We start from the raw sequence: 21,868 nt of genomic DNA, 5'->3' as shown, positions 1-21,868 counted from the left end.
CAAACCAAACAGGGACAGAATACAAGGAAAAAAGCAATCCAACAAATCAAAAGGGGAGACATTCAAACATGCAGGAGGAACTTAAACTCAAAACTAACATATTAGCTTCAAATTAAGAAGAACTATAGAGAACGAAGACTTATAAAGCCCAAAATACAGAGCAATCGAAGCTAGCCAAAACCAAAGAAGAAACCAGAACAAAGAATTTCGAAATCGATCGCAAGAAATCTACGAAACCCTAGCCCTAACTTCACCAATTACCGTCGCAATTTCATAATCCCCTTACGGCGGCATTACAGTTGGCCAAAGACCCCTAAAAACGTCAATTTCGTCCCTTGAAAAAACAGATTTATACCTAGATCCTTCTTCTAAGCGGCGAGAAACAAACCTCCTCATCTCCTTATCTAATAGGGAACCAAACTAACCTTTCCGGTGAGAAGATGAAAACACTAAACGGAGTTAGAAGCTCTATGTGGAGCTTAGTTCCGCTTCAACTTCACCACACCGGAAAATAGATTGTAGAAAATTAGAGAAAAAAAGGAAAGGAAACTCGCTGAACAACCGGCCTCGGCTCCGGAACTCCAGTGAGGTCTAGGTTTCAGAAGGGTTTTTTGTGTGAAAGGAGGAGAGAGAATAAAGCATTTTTCTTTCAATTGATAATTTAGTATATTCCCCCTAGTATAATTATTACCACAAAATTGTGAATAAACTTGTTTAAAGCTTGTTCATTAAGCAATTGAACAAACTGGAAAAAAAAATATTCAAGGCTTGAGTACAATATTAAAGAAGATTTACTTCAACAATATTCATAGAAATGTGTCTATCTAGGGTTTCTCATGTCAAAATGTTTTGGTTTGTAAACGTGTTTAATTAAAATAGTCACGAGTTCGTTGAAACATGCTGGTTTTATTTAGGTTTTCTTGGAACAATTTCAATTTTTCAAGTTTTAAGTAATTTAGGTAAAATAAGTCATGTGTGATTACACGTAAACAATTTAGATCACTGTACTAATGTTTGAAATTGGTCGATTTATTATTGAGTACGAGTTATATTCAGTCCAATTAAATTCAATTCAGTTCGACTTTGAGTTAAATAAAATACTACCTCCGTTAACAGTTATTTGCAATAAAAGGGGTAGCACGGACTCCAAGGCAGATTTTAAACATGATTATTGAAATATAAGGGCATTACTTAAGTATTAATCTATTTTTTTTTTTTTTAAAAAAATCCACAATTAACCGAAACAAACCACCCAACCCAAAACTGAGAATCACCACCACCACAAAAACCCAGAGCCCACTGAAAACCACCACCACCGCCGCTGCAATCCAAAACCCACCGAAAACCACCCCACCACCAAAACCCATAACCCACCGAAAACCACCACCACAAAACCCAGAACCCACAAATTAAACCACCACCACCACGAAACCTGGAACCCACCAATTAATCCAACGCCACCACGAAACCTAGAACCCACCAATTAAACCACCACCACGAAACCCAAAACCCATCGAAACCAAGAACCCATTAATTGAACAACCACCACGACGAAACCCAACACCACGCCGCCCACTGCCCTACGAAACCCAACACCACGCCACCTACCACCCTAGAAATCAACCACAACAAAAACCTAGACCCAGACCACGACATCTAGATTTACCCACAAAACCCACAAAACTTAGACCATCACCCACGAAATTCGTGCCACCTAGAACAACCACACCCACAAAACCCACACGCGACCACCTTCAAATCTGGACAGAAGATGGGGAAGATAAAGGAGGAATGAAATCTTGATTCTTGAAGATGAAAGAGGAGTGAGATTTTGATGATGAAGGAGAAGAGAGAAATTTGATGATGAAGATGAATGTTGAGATATTCGATTTTTTTTTTTTTTTTTTTGTTTTGTTTGTTTTGAGATCTGAATTTTTGGAAAATTTCCCTAAAAATTGTTGAATTGTAAATTAATTCCCTATTTGCGTTGGTTTAAAAACTTATTCCCTCAATATTGTCCACGTAGGCTTGGTAGTTTTTTTTTTTTTTTTTTTTTTTTTTTGCAAAGAACCGCTAACGGTGATAGCGGTTCTATACTTATAAAACCGCTAATGTCGTTAGCGATTCTTGTATTAGGTTCTTGTATAATAAAAAAACTTCACAATTTAAAACTTAATATAAGAATCGCTAACGACGTTAGCGGTTTAATAACAAGTATAGAACCGCTATCACCGTTAGCGGTTCTTTGTAAAAAAAAATTTTTTTTAAAAAAAAGGCCAAACCTTTTTCCAATTTTACGTGGACAATATTATGGGAATAAGTTTTTAAATCAACGCAAATAGGGAATTAATTTACAATTCAACAATTTTTATGGAAATCGTTCCTGAATTTATTTATTTATTTTTTTTTTTTTTGTACGATTAGATGAGTTAAGTTGGTTATAATAGAGTATGGTTAGTGAAATAATTAAGGGAGTAATTTGGTTAAGTGAGGGCAGTTTGGTCATTTCTTACAAAAAAACTTACTAAAAGAGGAAAAAAATCATTTGTTGCACATAATAGGTAGCACCTGTGTATGACAATTGTTACAAATTTCTGTCAACGGAGGTAGTAAATAAGATCAGGTCGGTTTTCATTCCCAATTGGTGTTGCCTAATCGATTAGGGTTAAAATTTTACACTTGTAATCCGATACCAATCATGTCGGCAAATGATATGCGTAGGGCGGGTAAGAGCATAATCATGTAAAATTCAGGTGACAGTGACATCGCAAACAACCAAATGTGGCGCCATGACAGAGTCCCGAATACTACTTAACTTATTATTAAATCAGGACAAAAAAAAAAAAAACTAACAAAAGATCAAAGAGGAAGAGAATTTGAGATAGATAGATTTGGAGAAAGATAAAGAAAAATGGGACAATCATCGTCAACGGAAACACCCAATTCCAAAGAGGAGAGAGAATTGGAAGGCCAAGCTGCTTCTTCTGGTTCTCTTCCTTTGCTTCAGACTTCTTTCTCTAAACTTGCCGATCCTTCTTCTCAATCTATTCCTCTCTCTTCTCTTCAGGTTTCAATTGCCCTAATTTGAATCATTATTTCATCACTTTCTTTGATTATTGTGGTTGAATTGTTTTTTTTTTTTTTTTTTTTGGTTGAAATTCGTTTTTGTTCTTGATCAATTTTTGGAAAGTAATAATGCAATCAAATAATCGTAGTGGCTAATTAGTTATGCGATTATTCTAACTTGTGCATAATTTATTATTATTACTCGTTTTAGTGCTTAGAATTGTGATTAATTTTTGGTTTTAATTCTATGTTAATGCCATTTTTATGGTAATAGTTGTTTTCTGCCGATAATTTGTGATACCGCAAGTGATGAACAAAATAGGAAGCTTGGTTTGTTTTGATGGTGTACTCAGTAACCGTGATTTTATGAGATATTGGTTTTTATTTGTCGTGATAAAAATCGATATCATTTGTATTGGAATGTACATAGTAGATAGAATTAGCTATATGTAGTTCTCTCAATGTTGTAGTTAATATCGCGTAATATCTAATTTTGTTCTCATTCTCCCATTTGGTTTTATTAGTGAGTAGATGGTTAACTATTTTTTTTTGCTTCTATGGTTTTACAGCAATGTTTTTCTCTAAAGTATACCAGCATAAGCTGCGAAAAAGCCAATGTGCCGGATTGCTTCCAGGGGTTTTTGGATCAGATGGCTGCCTCTATAACTGATACACTATTTGTACCTCAAAAAGGAGGGTTAACTTGGGTGGAATTTTTAAGAGGTTATGTGAAATGCTGTGGGAGGATATCAGCTTCATCGTTGTTGAACATTATGTTACGGGTGTTTGCATTATCTGCTGATAGAGCTGGGAGCCCAATGGATATACATTTTGATTCTGATGAACTTGATGGAAAGATAAGTGGGTCAATCTCACCTAGAGAGTTGGGGATGATAATTTGGGTATGTTGGATTATGTCCTGGAATTCAAGGAGTTCTAAGAGTGCCACGGAAAGTGAGCATGTGAGCATACCTGATCTTAATCATTTGGTGTTTTCAGCCGTTGTTTCTTGTATGGACAATGGTAGTGATGTTGATGTATGGAATACTGATGTATTAAGTCTCGAAGCTGAGCTGACTGCTGGAAAGATACATATGTGGGCCATAAGGACACTGCCCAACCTCGCAGAATGCTTTTCAAATTTCATTAGTTTCAGACTTAAAGCTGCATCTACTGAGGTATTTGTAGTTAAAACTTATTATCTTTCCAATTGATATCCTGCCTTAGCTTGTTTGACAAACTGTATGTTTTAGCTGAATTGGCTTCATGAATCTCAATTAAATGGAAAATATGGTTTTCATTGAACTTAATTTTATGATTTTATTTTATAATTATTATTTTTTTTTAGATTCGTCAAATTCAATTGAATGAAACATATAGATTTTTTTAAATTCATCAAATTCAATTGAATGAAACATATAGATTTCATTGAGTTCAATACTTACAAGTGTGCTACTGTACCTCATGAAGTGCAAATAAGAGTGTCTATGAGATATGATAAGTTGATCAAGTTGGATTTTGGTCAGGCAATATCTCCATTTTGGTCATTTACAATTTAAAGTAATTGTCATTTTGTAGGGAAATAGTTTTTATGTTTCCCCTTACAATATTCTCTTTAGTTTTAAATTGACTCAATTGTGGGTCTTTATATAAGCTATTTTACTTATTGTAGCAAATATGAGCATCCTGTGACTCTTTATTTATAGGCATTATGATTATCTAATAGAATAAAGTGTGTAAAGAATAAAAATTGTATAGGAAGCAGTGGAAAAAAATAAAAAGGTTTGAGGGGTTTCAAACTGGTTTTTATCATATTTTCTGGTAGATTTCAGGATTTGGATTAGATTAAAGAAATTCCAATTGAAAGGCTGAAAAGCATAGTCAATGGAAAACAGGAAGCCTCTTGCCGGTCCCAAGGAACAAAGGAGGTTAGGTTAGCCGAATGATAGCTTCATTTTATCAGTTTAGCGATGCAAATTGGCCCTATTATGACTAAGTATATAAATGTTCATTGTCAAAAGAATGTAATTCAGTTGTACTGAATAATTAACTGTTCTTTTACTGGCTGAATTCCTGCATTAATTATAACAATCTCTCTTACTGGCCCCTAAGTAGGTCTTCTACCTATAAGAATTGGATCGTTATGACAATATTGGTCACAACTTATCTGCTGTAAGATCATTAAGCACACCCCGTGCAAAATTGTAATAATATATTAATATTGAGTGTGCAATACCCCTTGAGAATATAAAAACTATATGCTAGAGAAGATATGTTATCTTGGAGGACTTTCGAAGCAACTGATGTAAGACACAATATTTTCTATGATTTCCTCAGTATAATTTGTTTTGTTTTTAGTTATTTATATATTTATGCCAGCCAGCTCTCAAAGTATTGACTATGAAGTCATTGAAAGGAGATCACCGCTTTCATGGCCTTGAAATGTTTAGTACTAATGCATTCCTTGGCATTTGGATAGCGGCATGGCACACCAAATTCGTAGGCTCATGTTTCCCTTGCAGCATACAGCATTGTGCAAACACAATATTATGGCTCAATAATCTGCCTTGAGCAGTCAATAAAATATGATTAAAGAACTTTCAAATTTATTTGAAACATTCATTTATCAAAAAGGAAAAATGGAGACTAAGCTTTGTATATGTTCGAGTATACCTCACCATTACCAACTATGTGCTGCCAATTAACCAGGATAATATTTCTGGGGATCAACACTTGATCTTTTGCTACTTTGAATTTCAGCTAGTTGATCCCAGCTGCAACAACCTTTCCAATACCCAATTTCCCAGTTTTTTAGATTGGGTTTCCTTGGTTCTTCCTTGAAAACTATTGATGCTCTATTTACTGTGAATAAGGGACATTTCTTTCTGAGAGGCTGAAACAAATTAAGGAACCCATGGAGAATTCTATACAAATCTATCTTATTATATGTCTTTTTGTAATATCACTAACCAAGTTGCTATCTTTTAGTCCTCATCTTTACCTATTCTAGTGCTTTGTTAGAGATGTTTGGATAATGACATGTTATAATATCATATATTGGTGATGATGCCTGGATAACTTTTGTTCCCCTTAATGTTTATCCACTGAAGGACCATCTCATGTCTCACATTATTTATGCTCTCTTTTTATGTTATCTGCAAGCTGCAACACGGAGTGGGAACTTAAGTTGCTACTTAGTAGTGTTAAGCTAGTCCACCTGCAGACCATGTAGTTGTTCCTAAGTTTCAAATCGTGATTCGCTGTTGTGTGGAGAGCGAATGAAAATTATGTTTTTAGTATATCAAGATCCTAGCATTTTAAAAACTAGCTTGATTATCAGGATTAGCAGCACAAGATTATGTTGATGAACTTCATCATAATAGTGAAAAAAAAAAATGCTCAAGAGTATCCTCAATCACACTCTGTTTCTCAATACATGCAACATATTCTCTTTTGGGATATTTCACCACACTTGCATCATTTTCCCAATGGAAATTTTTTTTCATTTTTTTGGAGTTACTTCACTACCCTTACTGTATAAATGAGGACAAATCTACATTTATAACTTAGTTGTACACACTTTCTCTTCTAAAGTAATGGAGGTAGTATTATCTGAAACAATGGATGTTGTGATTAGCTGAGTAGACAGCTTGCCTAGAATGCGAGTGGTTTGTTGACTCGAGTATTTGGTGTCCCTTGACTGTCTTTTCCCATTTTCCTCCTGATTTTAATCTAATTGCTTGTGGACTATAAAAATTCATTATTTATTTACACTTTGTTTGGATAGAAGGAGATGGAAGGAAAAGAAGGGAAGAGAAAAGGAGGGGGACAAACTCTCTTGTTTGGGTAAAAGATTGGGGGAAGGAAGAGAAAGGAGAGGGAGGGATTCATTTTTCCCCTCTCTTTAATAAGCATAATCCCTCCAAAATTGGAGAGATTTGGAAGGAAAATGAAGCTCACCTTCCCCTCCCTTTCTTTTCCATTCCCTTCACCTTCTTTCCCTCCCCTCCCTTTCCTTCCTTATTTGCTATCCAAACAAAGTGTTACGCTTTGTTTGAATAGCAAAGAAGGGGAGGGAAAATGGAGGAAGGGAAGGGAAAAGAAAGGGAGGGGGAGGTGAGCTCCATTTTCCCTCCAAATCTCTCCAATTTTGGAGAGATTATGGTTATTATAGAGAAAGGGAAAATGTATCCCTCCCTCTCCTTCCCCTTCCTTCCCCCAATCTTTTACCCAAACAAGAGATTTTGTCCCCCTTCATATCTCTTCTCTTCTTTTCCTTCCATTTCTTCCTATCCAAACAAAGTGTTAAGTTTGAAAGAACAATAATGTTTGATCTATTCTTGTCTTGTTATCGGCAGCCTACTGGAACAGAAAATTCAGGGACAATTGCTGCTGAATCCACTTCTGCAGAGTCAAACGAAGTTCATATTCTAACATGTGGTAGGGCATGGGCAATGGCTCTTTCCCAAAGAAGTAACATAAGTGAGGAGCTTTTGAGGATATGCTTCCCTAGCAACAATGATGTGATACCGGATAGCCTTCTTTATCGGTTCGTCTTCAATATCTATGATTCTGGATTGCACTTTTCTGTTTGCCTTTTATTTGTTTGATGTTCGAAGGAATTCCTGAAAATTTCTAGTTGAACTACATGTAGTTTTTTAATATCAACATATGTCTCCCCATACCCCGATTTAAACTACTCTACGTGGGTGGGCACATTTGCCTTGCTATGCTTTATCCATGAAATGAACAATCTTGTACTTGATTTGGTTGTCTCAATGTTGATGTGGTTATAAAAAATCAACTCATTCTACCAATATAAGCATAAGTGGCTTTGAAAAGGTTTACTTTAAATCCCAGCTGAGAATAAATAAAATTTCTTTTACTTGTATATTGTTTTGCTATTTGTTGTAAATTTTGGATGAACATATCTCTGTTTTAGTACATCTATGTAGCGTGCTTTGGCATAATAGTGGTATTCTATGAAGTGTACTGTAGCATAGATTCAGTTTATTAATCCAGTGCGCCTCCCTTTGACACACTTCCCTCTTTTGGCTGTTTCAAACTAATTGACACAGTTCCTTATATTAGATTTGACACACGATCATTAAAATGTTGTTTCTCATATATCATGGCTCGCTTACTTTTTCCACTCTCACATGCCCCCTTTTATTACAATTTAAAATGATTCCACTAACTTTACACTAAACAACTTAATGGTCTCCACTCAATTTTTTCTTAAACTTGTGCCCAACTGTGTAATTATTCTGAAACTGAAGGAGTAATATTTACTAACAACTTCTTTATTGGACTATATGAGGTCATCTGATGATAATTTGTCAAATTCTGCATCTTTCATTTATGTTCTGTGTTAAATATGCACCATTAAATTATGAAATATTTTCCTTGATAATTGATTGTTGTATTACTTTATTATTTTATAGAGTGACTGGTCACTAATATCAAGTTTTATGCTTCTGAGGGAAAAAAATAAAAATTATATGTAAAATAAATAAACATGTAGCAGCAACTTTTATTGATGCAAAGTGTAACTGCCATTTGGGGGTTGTTTAAGTAGTTAGGTCCACCTGAAATAGGAGCAAACCCTGAGTTTTAAAATTTTATGTCAATTTTATTGAACACCTGCTGCAAAATAAAGCTTGAAGTTCAAATCTACTTATTATATATATATATGTGTGTGTGTGTGTGTGTGTGGATTGGATAGCCTTCAGTCTCATGTTGGCTGGACACACTATTTATGAGCCGGAGATTGATTACTGTCATTGCTTTACAGGTCTTATCATCACGGGAAAGGGCTAAACAGATTATGGTCGAATGTTGATGGTTATCATGGACCATTACTATTGTTGATCTCTGCCTTTTCAGGTGAATCCAGTGAGATCAGCCAGAAATGGATCATAGGGGCACTCGCACAACAAGGGTTCGAAAACAGAGATGGATTCTATGGGAATGGGGGTTGTCTATATTCTATATTCCCAGTCTTTCATGTATTCTCTGCATCTGGTATGTGAACGTGATAGTTTGGGAAATTTTTAAGTGACTGTATGATATTTACTAATTGTACTTAAATTTGAGAGCCCTTTCCATGGGCAGGAACGGAGAAGAACTACCTTTATAGTCATTTGCATTCAACTGTTAGAGCATATGATCCACACCCAAAGCCTGTTGGGATTGCATTTGGAGGAACTAGCGGGCATGAAAGAATATTCCTTGATGATGACTTTGCAAAGGTTACTGTACGTCATCATGCTGTCGACAAAACATACCAGCATGGCTCTCTATTTCCTAATCAGGTGAGGAGTTGAATCCTGGTAGTAAGCCTCCATAAATCTGTGGTACCAATGTACATCCTTATATTACAATGTTGGTGGAGTTCATTTGCATGTGTAAAGCTACAAGTTTCCAACTTGGTTTTTGTTTATTCTACTAAAAAAAAAGTGTACATTTTGGGTACATGATTAGATTTCAGACAAACCATCTTCTGGAATTTTAGGATAAGATATCTTGGGCAGGGCACAAAACATTCTCTATGCCGTAGGCCCGTAGCTATGTTGGATTTCCAGCTCAGATCATCCATCTTGTCTAGTGCAATTACCATGAACAGCCCTTTCTGATATATATGTGATTGTTGAGGTCTTTGATTATCTTTTGTAGGGTTACCTTCCTGTTGAAGCATCAGTCCTTGATGTGGAAGTGTGGGGATTGGGTGGTAAGACTGCAAGGGAAATACAAATGTCATACCAGAAGAGGGAGGAGCTTTTCACAGAGCAAAGGCGCACGGTAAATTTCCATTTAGGTCACAGTCATTTGATGGTTTTGCTAACAATGATACAGATGCAGGAAAAAAAATATTAACTTGTTTTTTGGTTTCAGATTGACCTAAAAACATTTACTAACTGGGAAGATTCTCCGGAGAAGATGATGATGGACATGATGTCTAATCCGAATACAGTTCGACGTGAGGATCGGTAATTTCACATTTTGAAATAGCAGATGACCTGTATGTTTGTATTTATGGTGGGATGTATCTTAAGTAATATAAACGAGCTTTTGCCTCTTGTTTTTTTTAAAAAAACTGTAACTGCACAAGTTTATATATATATATATCAAAACTTCATATTGTTGTTGTACCAAGTCTGATTGAAAGCCAGAAGCTCCAGGATCACGCATTGGCCAGAAGAGCTTCAACTCAATTCAATCACAATCTTTCTTCATATCAAGTTAACCATCCCATCTTATGTTTATAATTACTCCCTCCGGTTCTTTTTGAGTACAACACTTCTCTAAAACAGCCATTTTGATGACTCAAATACAATTTTTTTTTTTAAAGATTTTGCGCCGCATTACTTCCTCAGTTCTCTACTCCTCGCACCGTTCATTAATTATTACTACTGCTGAAGGTAAATAGCCCCAAATACAGTATGTCAGATTCAAGAACAACTTTTTGTTTCTTTTCTTTTGGGAGAGGAAGGTACTGAGGAATGGAAGGAAATGGAAATCGAGTCTGTTATGTTCAACAAAAGCTATAGCCTTAGGAAATGGTGTATAAAATAAGCTCTTACATCATTAAACGCATAAGATATGACAATGTAGTGGAACACATACGGAATAATTGGATGAGTTTGTTGTGTTGAGCGATTTAATGCTTAGGTTGGGTCATTTTTTATTTCAGTCTGACGATTCCTTGACCTTGATCCAAAAATAGTACAATCTTGGCATGGCATTGCTAATTTACCGACTATTTATTAATTATCTACCTTCACAACTAAGAGCAAATCCCAAAACTAAAAGCTACTAAGTTTCACATTATAAATCATTAAGGCTACACCAGGTGTAGGATATTCTGCTCAAGTGCAATTCGAGATCAAAATTGTGAGTTGTAAAAGGAGAAAAGGTGAAATAAGATCATACAACCATTGACACGGCAATATTGAGGTAAAGTGATTGACATGAAATTGTTGCGCCAAATCATTATCAGTCAGGCACCAGAGGGTACATTTCCGAACATACAAATACTTCTCAAAAACTTGACCGTCTTTAAAAGCAGACTTCCTCTGTGCTAAGGCGCTACACAATGTGATTGCCTGCTCTCATCGGGCTTTTTCTCTGCTGAAAATAAATAAATAAATAGATATATAAAATAACAATGATGTAAGAGGCAGTACAGTTTAGAGATGGTAAGAATAAAAGAATGATAGAAGTTTGCAACAAGCTATTTAGCCATCCATAATCTATAAACCATCTACCTCTTGTACAACCTAACCAGTAGTATAAAGTTAGCAGACATTCTTGGAATTTCCAAAGCCATGGAACCCAACCATTTTTATACTCATGTTAGCAAAAAGTGCTCGAGTATTAACATTTCAGACTTATATTTCTTGATTGAGAATGTCTTGAAGACAAATAGATGTGTGTCGTTAAAATAACATTCAAAAAGTAGAGGTAAGTTCATCAGAATTTTCTAAAAACCCAGCAAAGGCTTTTGATTTTTGAACCTACTTGAAGCACCAGAATTATTTTTCCTACTCCTCCCTTTTGGTCCATAACATTTAGCCCTTGGGACTCGGGAGGGCAGTGTAATAGAGTTGGCTCACAACGTTCTGAGTCGATTGATGAAGGTCCAAGATTAGATTAAATTGGATCGAATTATACATTCATTAATAACCATTTTCCCAAAATCCATCAATCTATCTTTTCCAATTTCTAGACAATTAGAGCAAAAATGGACAACTTTCAAACCTCAAAACTTTCATGATATAGGAAGGGGGGTGGGAATCCTGATCAAGTCAAACTTCAAGTTTCAAGGAATGAAGATGAAGAATCTTCACATGACGTAGACCCCTTCGAGCTTCAAACTGATTTGGTGGAGTAAATAGATTTGGATTTAAATTTCTATACTATGAGAAGCAACTGTCAGGTTATGATGAGGCCTTACAAGTTACAACCCCTTCAAACAAAAATTTAATGATGAGAGTCCAAGTGTGGAATACTAGGGGTGCTTCATGAATGGAACTTTGTTAAGACTCAAATGTCTGTTATATTGTCATACTTGAAATACAATTCTTTGAGATTCAAGCAAGGGAAGGCTTTGCCAGGGCTAGGTTTTGATGAGTTCAAGGTTTTATCAATGTTTGGATGGAGAAATAATATTTGGTTGTTCAGGAAGAACAATGTTAATCTGCATTATGTTCTTCATTTTTTTCATCCTACTCCCGAACACATAGAAACTTTGTTGGTGGCTATGAAGGACATGCATGGTCTTAGTTTTTCTGAGGCAAGGCAAGTTTAAGAATAATTCTCCTCCTGATATACCTTGGATGTTTGTCGGAGACTTCTATGAGATTAGCAAGCAGTCGAAAAAGGAGGGTGAGAGTCTCTAGATAGAATCAGTGTAAAGCCTTAATGCCAGGGATTGGATAATTAGATAAAGGCCCTGGGTTCTTCAATGTCCAAGATAGGCTTAGTTCAATTAAATATTTAGATTAAGGCTCTATACAAAAATTAAAAAAAAGCCCGGACCGGCGGACCGCACTCTGATGAGCTATAGTTGGATGATGTCCTAGAAGAGGGGGGAGGGTAACATTTATTTCCTAAAAGGACGAGATACTATGCAATGAATTGATGTAAGGGGAAGAGACATATTGGGTAGTGCAATATGATTCTGTTAGTAGTGTCTTGAGGAGGAATACAAAAGAGTTAGAGGAGTAGTACTATAAATAAAAGAAGATTAGGAAGGGATTGGTATGGAGATTATTGATCGAGTATTTTGGGTAAGCTTAGTAACCTAGATTGGAGAAAATACCTCTCAAAAGTGTTTATCATTCACATATACTGTAATGTCCTCTTCCTATATTCCGCCACTAATGATGCTTTAGATATGTTAAATCATAGCATATTATTTCTTTGAAGCAGTGGAGCAATATAAATTCAGACAAATTCATGCTTACGAAAGATTGATTCTTGCTAGGCTTGCAAGTATGCGTGTTCAGTTCTATATCTTCCCTCTTAAATTAGTCTAAAAAAAGAACTTATCTTTGAGTATGAAAATATTTTGCTTTAAGAATAAAAGTGTAGGCTCAGAAATCTGGGAAGTCAAGGCTAGATTTCTGAGATACGAATACAAAAACATTCTAATATGGATAGCTAAGATTATATGGAACAAAAGTGTGATGTTACAAAGACAAAGATGGAATTTGGATTCAGGAGTCTTTTTTTCAATTAATGGCCAGAACTTATTCCCATCAGAAGTTCACTTCAAATCAAATTTGCCAGCCTCAAATCATTGGATATCCCAATTACATGGAAGTAGTTTGTAAACTTTTTTTATGGCTCCTAAGAAATCTCCTGGTCACCAGGTCTTTTGTCCTTATGGCATTCAAATGACTTTTCCCAACATTTCTGTGATGTTTTGTAAAATACTCACTAATTACATGTATGAGTGCATAGAGAGTGCAGCTATTCAATAGCAGATCAATAACACTTACTCTAATTCCTATATTCTAGTCTTACAAAGATTTTAGGCCTATTAGTTTATATAATTACTATTTACAACCTTATCACAAAAATCATAGAGAATAGGCTAAAGCCTTTCTAAGATTATATGTTTAGTCCCAATCAGTTTTTGTTTCGGAAGACATTGTTAGACGACTCATTTCTTCAATAGCTCCTCCTGCTTCAAAATTTATCATGGCTTTGAAAATCAATTTGGCTAAGGCTTGTGATAGAGTGCCTTCACTGGAAAAAAATCTACCCGGGTTTCTTTAAAATTAACCAATTCCATTTGAACTTGAACCATAGCATCAGGAATTTCATTTATTTGGAATGGTTCTATTACTTAATGTTTTTCCATTATAAAGTATTCAACAAGGGAATCCTCAACTTTATTACATTGGTGATATCAATGGGAAGGCACTCAATTCATAGTGAAGAATGTATTGCAAACAATCTCTAGATCCCTATGAAATCAGTAGACATGTTCATCTATCTCACATTTTCCATGCCAATATGCTTGGTTTGGTAAGGGTCCCACAGATAATTTGGCAACCATTTAAGGTACCCATTAATCTTTTGATAAGATTTGCCTCAAAACGTTCAAAATCAGAGATCCCTCCCTCCATGCCTCACTGATTTAGACATGTCATTGTGTCTACCTCTCATTTTCAGGGTGCTATATCCTTTGATAAATTGATATTATAAAGGAAATTTTGCGAAAAACTACCATATAAATGATGAGTTTTGAAAACAACTACCATTTAAAACATTTTTTTGAAACAACTACCCCAAAAACATAAAAAGTTTGAGTAGCACTACCTTATCAAGTTTTCCGGCTAGAATCTCCGGATGTGGGCCCTAATCTCTTCATTTCAATCGATTCAGGGCGAGAGAAGAAGCAAAATTGTTTGGCGAACTCAATAGAAGATATTGTATATCTAATTTGCCTTATAATTGACATAATTTCTGAATTGAATTTTCAAATTAGGGTTAATGGTAAAAAGAATTGAAATTGGGGGTTTCTAGATTAGGGGGATTTGAGGAAATTGTTCTGTATTATCCAATCTAGGGTTCATTTCTCATTATTTGTTATGTAAACACCAATTAATTGACTTTAACCATGAAGAGATTAGGCTTTTAATTTTTTTAACATAAGCAAAAAGGGGGAAACAAAGATTAGCAATTTTAAATATAGGAAAGAGAAATAATTTTAGGAGGGAAATACTAATTGGTAGGCCCCACAGCCGGTAGTCGGAAAACTTGATAAGGTAGTGCTACTCAAACTTTTTATGTTTTTGTAGTAGTTTTTTCAAAAAAAAAGTTTTAAATGGTAGTTGTTCTCAAAACTCGTCATTTAAATGGTAGTTCTTTGCAAAATTTTCTATTATAAAACTATACATTGACACAAAACAAGATCACACATGAGACATGACTATAATTCACAAATTAAGGAAAAATTAGAAAATAACACCATAAAAATTTGATTTTAACACCACAAATTTTAAAACTTTTATAGTAACACCACCAAAAAAACCCAAAAATTTGATTTCACCACCACTTAACTTTTCCATCCAAAAAATCGTTAATGGGTCCTACACTGTACACGTGTCATAAATTTATTGGAATAAAAAAAAAAAACAAATAAAAGGAAAATAAAAAAAAATCTCTAAATCTTAACCCAGCCACCGCCGTCACCCCAACCCAGCCCCCACCGTCGTCACCCCAACCCAATCCCACCACCGTCACCTAATCCTAGCCAACCACCCTCGACCCACGAAACCAGCCAACCGACCACCCTCATTCGTTGAAACCAGCCAACCGTACCCACAAAACCAGCTTAATTTGGTTTCAGGGTATGAGTTTCAAGTGAGGGTGAGAGGAGTAGGGCGATTTGAGGGTTTGGATATGGGTGTGGGTCGAGGTTTCGGCGATGGTGGTGGGTTGATGTGCTGCTGTCAGCTACTCGGCTAGGCTGTGTTGGGGTTTGGGTCGTGGTTCGTGGGCGGGGAGATGACAAGATGGAGGCTAGGCTGATTTGGGTTGGGTCTGGGTGGTTCGGCAACGGTGTCAGGTCAGGGAGACAACGATGGTGGCTGGGTTTGGGTGACGGCTGACGTTGGTAGGGACTGGCGCCGGTGGAGGGGTGGTGGCTAGGTTAGGAGTTTAGGATTTTTCTTTTTTTTTTTTAATTTTTTTTTCAATTTTTTTTTTAATCCAATAGTTGATTAACACGTAAACTGGGTAGGGCCCACTTAATGGTTTTTTTGGATGGCAAAGTTAAGTGGTGGTGAAACCAATTTTTTGGTTTTCCCTTCCTCTTCTTTAATAAACAAAATCCTTCCTAGGTGACCTTACTTTCTCCCTCCTCTTCTTTGCCTCCCCCTTCCTTCTTCTTACCTCCCTTCCACTTTGCTATCCAAACATACCATAAAGATGTAGAAAGAAGGACGTTGGGGGGGGGGGGGGGGGGGGGGGGGGGATGTTAGGAGAGTGGACAAGGGAAGAAAAGAAAACAAGAGAAAACTTCACATACCTAAGGAGGTAACTATGTAAGCACAGCCAAAGGCCTCATTCTAGACACGTTAATATCACTCACAAACTGTAAACCACATAATAAAGAAGTTGGAAAACCAAACTCCAATACCTACATCTTACCCACTTTTGGGCAAATAAAACAGTACTGAATTAATTTTTAATCAAAAACTTTATATGGCACTACTTATTAATAATTTCTCATTTTAGCCACAACTTTTATCCATGGAGCCCATTACTCCAATTATCTCCATTAAATGAACCTAAAATCACTAAAATATCCCAAATACCTCAATTTGCAACTACTTTACTCCAATTTACAAAAAAAAAAAAAAAAAAATAATAATAATAATAATAATAACATTAAAATAATGTAAATCCTAACTGTTTATTATGTGATATAGGGGTAAATCCAGGGTATAAAGGAGTGAATAGGGGGATTAAATCTAACGTTTTTGGCAAGGAAATTGAAGAAACTTTTTAAAATGTTAGATTTAACGGTTTTGTTGACAGAAAGTGTTAAGTGGTGGTGAAATCTAATTTGTTGTCTTTTGGGGAGGTATTTTATAATAAAAATTAAAATGGCTAGTTAGTTCAAAACGGGATATTTTTGGGTGCAACATACAAAAATCTTTTAATAAACATTTTTTTTCTCTGACATTATTATTGACATTGTTTATAAAAATTAGGCTTTGTTGTTGTAGTTGTTGTGAATGTCAACCTATTAAATACTTCATAATAGCATTCATTCTACAAGTATACTTTGTTCAAAGAAAAAGGAAAAGGATTTTCGTTTCCTTTTCCATTCTTAAAGGTGGGTCTAAAGTTTCATTCAATATCGAAGAATTTTCATGGTACTGAATTGAAATATATACTTCCTCCATTCTTTTTTTATTGCACCATGAGTGATTTCACGCTTGTCAATGCATTATTTTGGCTATTAATAACTTAAATTATGTTTTGGTAAAAATTATATAAAATTGATATTTGAAAAGTAAAATTCGAGACAAATCTATCTAGATTTCACATGACTATTCCTTACGGATAAATCACATAAGATGGTCAAAGAAGATTATGTGAATAGTGTAAAAGTCATTATGGTACAATAAATAAAAAACAGAGGAAGTATAAAATCTGATACGGTAATTGTTCGATGATTAATTCACAATCTTGTTACATAAGATATATATATAAAAATAATAAAAATAAAATAAAATCACTTGCAACTTTTATATTTTATTTAAAATTTTGGCGAGTTTATTGTGAGTTGAAAGGATGGAAAAGTTGATTCCATGGACCTTTCTTTTAGTTTGCAGGTACATAGAAAGGATAACAGTTATCACTACAGGTGAGGATGGCATTAACCTCTGCAGCAGCACAGAAGAACTAGAATGTATGGACAAAATCCAGGAGCAGAACCCCAAATATTTCACGCTCTCTCACATCCCTGGGAAACACATGCTATATATTTCAGAACTCACAAACTTTTTGCTAGGATGTCTGATCTCGCAAGTGCCTATCAACTTAGGCTAAAAAATGAATATGATACAAAAGAAAAGTTGAAAGATCTAGAGGTAATAAGGAGGAGTGAAAAACATTTAATTAGGCTTCTTGAAGAAATAGAAACACAATTGAATAATACTTCTTACTTGGCGGGAGAAGAGTTAACCATGGAAGATGCTATGCTCATCTTGATATTAGCTTGTCTGGTGCTCCTAGGATTAGAAAATGAGGACAATACTACGCCAAACGTTGTGGAGTATTAGAAGCTGGTGCAACAGAGGCCTAGATACAAAAGGGTGATCGGAAAGTATTTTGATGATCGGAGGCGGCAAAGATCATTGATGAAATCCTGGTGATATATCCATATGAAGAGCTTGTTGAAGAAATATTGAGCGTACAGATGTTTGGAAATAATAAAATATTGAAGGAATTTATTCTTTAATTGTTATAAATTGGGTAGGGAGCCATATGTTTATGTTGTACCGAAGACATTTCAACCATTTTCTCTTTTGATATTGAATCATTTTGCATTTTGCTCAATTTTGTAGGTGTAACATGTATATATGTATGTAGATTTTATACATATATCAAGCACATCAATCTCACATATGAGTGCGACACAAGTTGAAACCAAGTATATTCTACAAGTTTCATTCTAATTAATGTTCTTATGTGAGACTTCTACTACTGCACACTATTATTTTTCGATATTTAGTGTGCATATTCATATATGTACACTTAGAATTAGTCCAATAAAACCCCAAATCATAAGGATTTTCAGCATCAAAAAGCAAATTACCAAGAGTTTTAACAGTGTTACAACTAACCATAACACCCACACAATCGAGGCTAGCTGCCGGACCCCTAGTATATTTAAAAACATGGAAGAAGTGAAGACTAGACTAAAAGAAAGAAACAAAGTTTTCGGTAAAAATATGTACTGTATTTACACAATTAGGAATGGCAGAGAATGACTTTCCATGAAAACAATGTATTATGAGGAAAGAGATATTCAAAACTCACTGATATAATTAGCTTTTCAAGAAAAAGCTATTATTGCCTTTTGTCTTCTGCTTTTCTAGGCTGCAAGAACAAAAAAGAAAAGCAAGATTTATATCCTAAATGATGAAGAGGGAAAGAAAGTGTACAAGATCAAAGAACAAATAATAACATAAAACAGAAAATACGTCACTTCTTAAGCTGCATCACCATTGTTCTCTGGAAAAACAATTTTCAATAATGCGTCTTAACCTCTTAGACTTTAATGAAACAATAATTAGCATGGAATCTTTATTTACTTTTCAATAATGCTCTGAATTAGCATAATCCAGCATTATCAGAATTTAAGTTGCTTTCGTACAAACATGAAGCAGAATAAATTGCTAATATGATTCGAGCTGAAATAAAAGCAGCAAGGCAAAGACCAAGTATGCTAAATGTTAAAACAAAAAGAGATATCGATCTCATACCAACTACCAAGCCAACAATAATTGTTAAAGCAAGCACCAGGCCATCGACTTGTTACTACGTCAATGCAAGTGCAATAAGCCCATTAGCCCATATTAAGTTGTTCATCATTCCTTTTCATTTGTATTTATATAAAGTTTAGGGCCCAAAGCAATCCAGATTAGGATAAACAGGGAGGAAGAAATATAACCACATGCACCAATGCACCAAGATATTCTAGCAATTTCACATTTTTATTAGTTCTTGCCATCCGAGTTTCTAATGGCTCACTCAAGGACCAAAGTAAACAATAGGGTTAGCTACTAATGTACAACAGCATCAGCAGCAATAATATAAGCCATGACTTACTGAATTGTCAATTATCTCAGGTAAGTTAAAGCTCTTAGCCACATGGGGTAACTAACATACAACCACGTAATACATAAGATCAGCAGTTCGTAATTGGCAAAACACTTTCTAAACCATGAACAAGGTGAAAAAACAGTTATCCTATTCTTCCTCCCACCCTTCATCTTGATGGTATTTGAGTGTTTGCCGAGACACAATATGTTCTCCCATACAGAGAATTTACTATCAAGAATTACAAGAAAAGGAAAGCTCTTACATTGATCATAATCTAGGCAGGGCAGGGATCAATTAAAATTCAAGTTGAGCTATAATGAATGTAGAAATGACTAACTACACAAGAGGTAAAAACCTGCAGAAGACCAATTACATTAGGTTGAACTACCAGCATAAGGCACTACTTCATTACATCAATTCAAGGTTGCTTTCCAAGAGAACAAAATTTTCAAGCTCCCAAATTTCAAAGTTGTTTATACTCCAAATTTCAAATGCTTTATCACAACATTACCTAATCCATCAAAAGAACAAAATTAACTTTTTTTTTTTAGGCAAAATTACCTAATTTCACCCAAATGGTAATTAAATACACAAATCAATCCACTGTAAACACAACTGATACCAAATAAACATAATTGCATCCATCAAAAACATGCCCATAAGGTGTTCGACAAAATGCTTGAAAGAAAATCTACAAACCTGGTACAAAACAACAAGAACCCAAATCATACCTTAATACTAGGAGTAGGTTCACGAAGCTCTTCCTCAGGAATAATGACAGGCCAACCTTGACCACCATCTCGAAACATCTGCTCAGTTTCAAGGTACTGACCTTTATCGAGAATGAGAGTACGAATGGATTGAGCAGAGGTTTTAGAAGCGTCGAAAACTTCCTCGACACCATTGACGAAGGTGACCTTGATTTGAGGAGGGTGATCATCGGTGCGACGCTTAACTTCGACTTGGCAACTGGGGTTTGAGTCTCTGGCTTTTCCGGCGCTACATTGGGCTAAGAACTCCATGCACGCACCTGCACGGGAGTCTAGTGCGTTGAACTCTAGCTTCACCTTTGAAAGGAACTTCAACATTCTCAATTTTCTGAATTTTTCCCTCTCCTTTTCCTCCTTTCAATCCGATACAGTTGGGTCTGCAAGACAGCAAGTTCCTATCGTGTTAATATGAATCTGTAATTTTGATATCATATCATATATGAGAATTATTTATTCAACAGTCTGAATACTTGATTAGCAACCAAATTTTAGGGACACTTGATTCATAATTTTAGGGATAATTGATATGATGATAACAAATGCAAACAACTTACCTCAGAAGCTGCTTCAATGGGGGACACAAGAAGTAGATTCACGCCAACTGCGCTTCAATGGAGAACGTTGAATGCGCTTCAATGGATATCTCACTAATCAATTCTATGGGTTGGACGCCTTGGATCCCTATGACCCGCCACAGTTATTAAAGGGTTAGACCCGTTTAATAAATAAATGGGCTCCATCGTAAACGATCATCAAATTATTTATTTATTTATTTTTTTACAACGGATACAAACAAATTACACATTAATAATAAAGCTAATTAAGTTAACCGCCGCTTCTCCCGCAATTTGATGAGCTCGATGAACGCGCAAACGATCCGCCTTATGAATCCTACAATACCGAAAGGATGAACCTTAGAAGCTGAATCTTGCGAATAATCTAGAGATAATCCACATCACCACGACCATCCCCCTGAAGAAGAGTAACCAGATTATAAGAATCCGTAAAAACCGTGAGAGATTGAAACCGACGATCCGAAGCCCATTGAAGCTCATACAAGCACGCCAAGGCTTCGACATGTAAAGCAGAAGTACACACCCCGAAGTTACTTCCTCCAATTATTCGAGCATCCAGCGGATCATAATTATCCAAACACCAACTCATCCCAGCACGACGAGACTCTTGGAACCAAGCACCATCAACTTGTAGTGACAGTAACGTACCGTCCTGGCTAGACTGACCTAGCTGAGCAGAGTAAAAACCAGGCGGCGGAGATGTATCTACGTCACCTCCAACCATATTAAGAGAATTAGCCTCAACTGCCGAGGAAACAAAGACTGAGTGAGTGTCCATGACCTCAGCAAACTATGAATCAAAGGGCCTGGAAGCAGAAGAATTCCTAAAGATTCTAGCATTCCGACATAACCACAAACACCAAAGCGTGCCAACAAAGGAGCCTAAGCGAGCACTAGAAGGGCCATCCTGACTAATAAAAAGTCGGATATAGTCTTGGATCCCATCTGAAAGAGAAAGGTGTCTATTGAATTCTGAGCGGATACCAAGGCATCCGCCCCTCCAAACTGAGCGTGCATTGAAGCACATTCTAAACAGATGCTGTAAATCCTCAAGCTTTGAATGATAGAGGTCGCATGTCACATCTGAAACTGGAACACCTC

The 21,868-nt window shown here is 35.8% G+C and overlaps 2 protein-coding genes and 1 pseudogene across 3 annotated transcripts; 2 read left to right on the top strand and 1 right to left on the bottom strand.

Annotated features, from left to right (window-relative positions):
* The first annotated feature begins 2,867 nt into the window (after positions 1 to 2,867).
* On the top strand, positions 2,868 to 10,221 carry LOC145638909 (uncharacterized). The gene is made up of 7 exons (XM_081689969.1): positions 2,868 to 3,067; positions 3,636 to 4,244; positions 7,425 to 7,615; positions 8,861 to 9,090; positions 9,181 to 9,380; positions 9,742 to 9,867; positions 9,961 to 10,221. Exons 1-7 carry the CDS (start codon positions 2,912 to 2,914, stop codon positions 10,057 to 10,059), a joined length of 1,611 nt encoding a protein of 536 aa, XP_081546095.1. The 5' UTR covers positions 2,868 to 2,911; the 3' UTR covers positions 10,060 to 10,221.
* A 640-nt stretch (positions 10,222 to 10,861) lies between these two features.
* LOC145638910 (uncharacterized) lies at positions 10,862 to 20,812 on the bottom strand. Of its 2 annotated transcripts, none has more exons than XM_081689970.1 (4): positions 20,747 to 20,812; positions 20,154 to 20,569; positions 18,637 to 18,696; positions 10,862 to 11,196 (listed from the first exon to the last, which is right to left on the bottom strand). In XM_081689970.1, the coding sequence occupies exons 2-3, from the start codon at positions 20,508 to 20,510 to the stop codon at positions 18,667 to 18,669; spliced, it is 387 nt and encodes a 128-aa protein (XP_081546096.1). In that variant the 5' UTR covers positions 20,511 to 20,569; positions 20,747 to 20,812; the 3' UTR covers positions 10,862 to 11,196; positions 18,637 to 18,666. The 2 variants fall into 2 exon arrangements, with proteins under 2 accessions (XP_081546096.1, XP_081546097.1); XM_081689971.1 differs by having other exon boundaries at positions 10,862 to 11,193.
* Positions 17,386 to 18,110, top strand: LOC145639993 (glutathione S-transferase TCHQD pseudogene; annotated as a pseudogene).
* Positions 20,813 to 21,868: the final 1,056 nt, after the last annotated feature.

The sequence above is a fragment of the Chenopodium album genome, chromosome 7 (assembly GCF_948465745.1).
Source record: "Chenopodium album chromosome 7, dcCheAlbu1.1, whole genome shotgun sequence".
In the NCBI taxonomy this organism is placed as follows: Eukaryota; Viridiplantae; Streptophyta; class Magnoliopsida; order Caryophyllales; family Amaranthaceae; genus Chenopodium; species Chenopodium album.
The sequence above is the reverse complement of the archived record's forward strand: the minus strand, read 5'-3'. Positions and strand labels throughout refer to the sequence as shown.

Excerpts from the sequence above, each read along its gene's own strand:
- LOC145638909 (XM_081689969.1), top strand. The coding sequence starts at position 2,912 with ATGGGACAATCATCGTCAACGGAAACACCCAATTCCAAAGAGGAGAGA. Across the intron at positions 4,245-7,424 it reads TTAAAGCTGCATCTACTGAG|CCTACTGGAACAGAAAATTC; the intron begins GTATTTGTAGTT and ends TGTTATCGGCAG. Across the intron at positions 9,381-9,741 it reads GCTCTCTATTTCCTAATCAG|GGTTACCTTCCTGTTGAAGC; the intron begins GTGAGGAGTTGA and ends TATCTTTTGTAG.
- LOC145638910 (XM_081689970.1), bottom strand. The coding sequence starts at position 20,510 with ATGTTGAAGTTCCTTTCAAAGGTGAAGCTAGAGTTCAACGCACTAGAC. Across the intron at positions 18,697-20,153 it reads AACCTACTCCTAGTATTAAG|CCTAGAAAAGCAGAAGACAA; the intron begins GTATGATTTGGG and ends TTGTTCTTGCAG.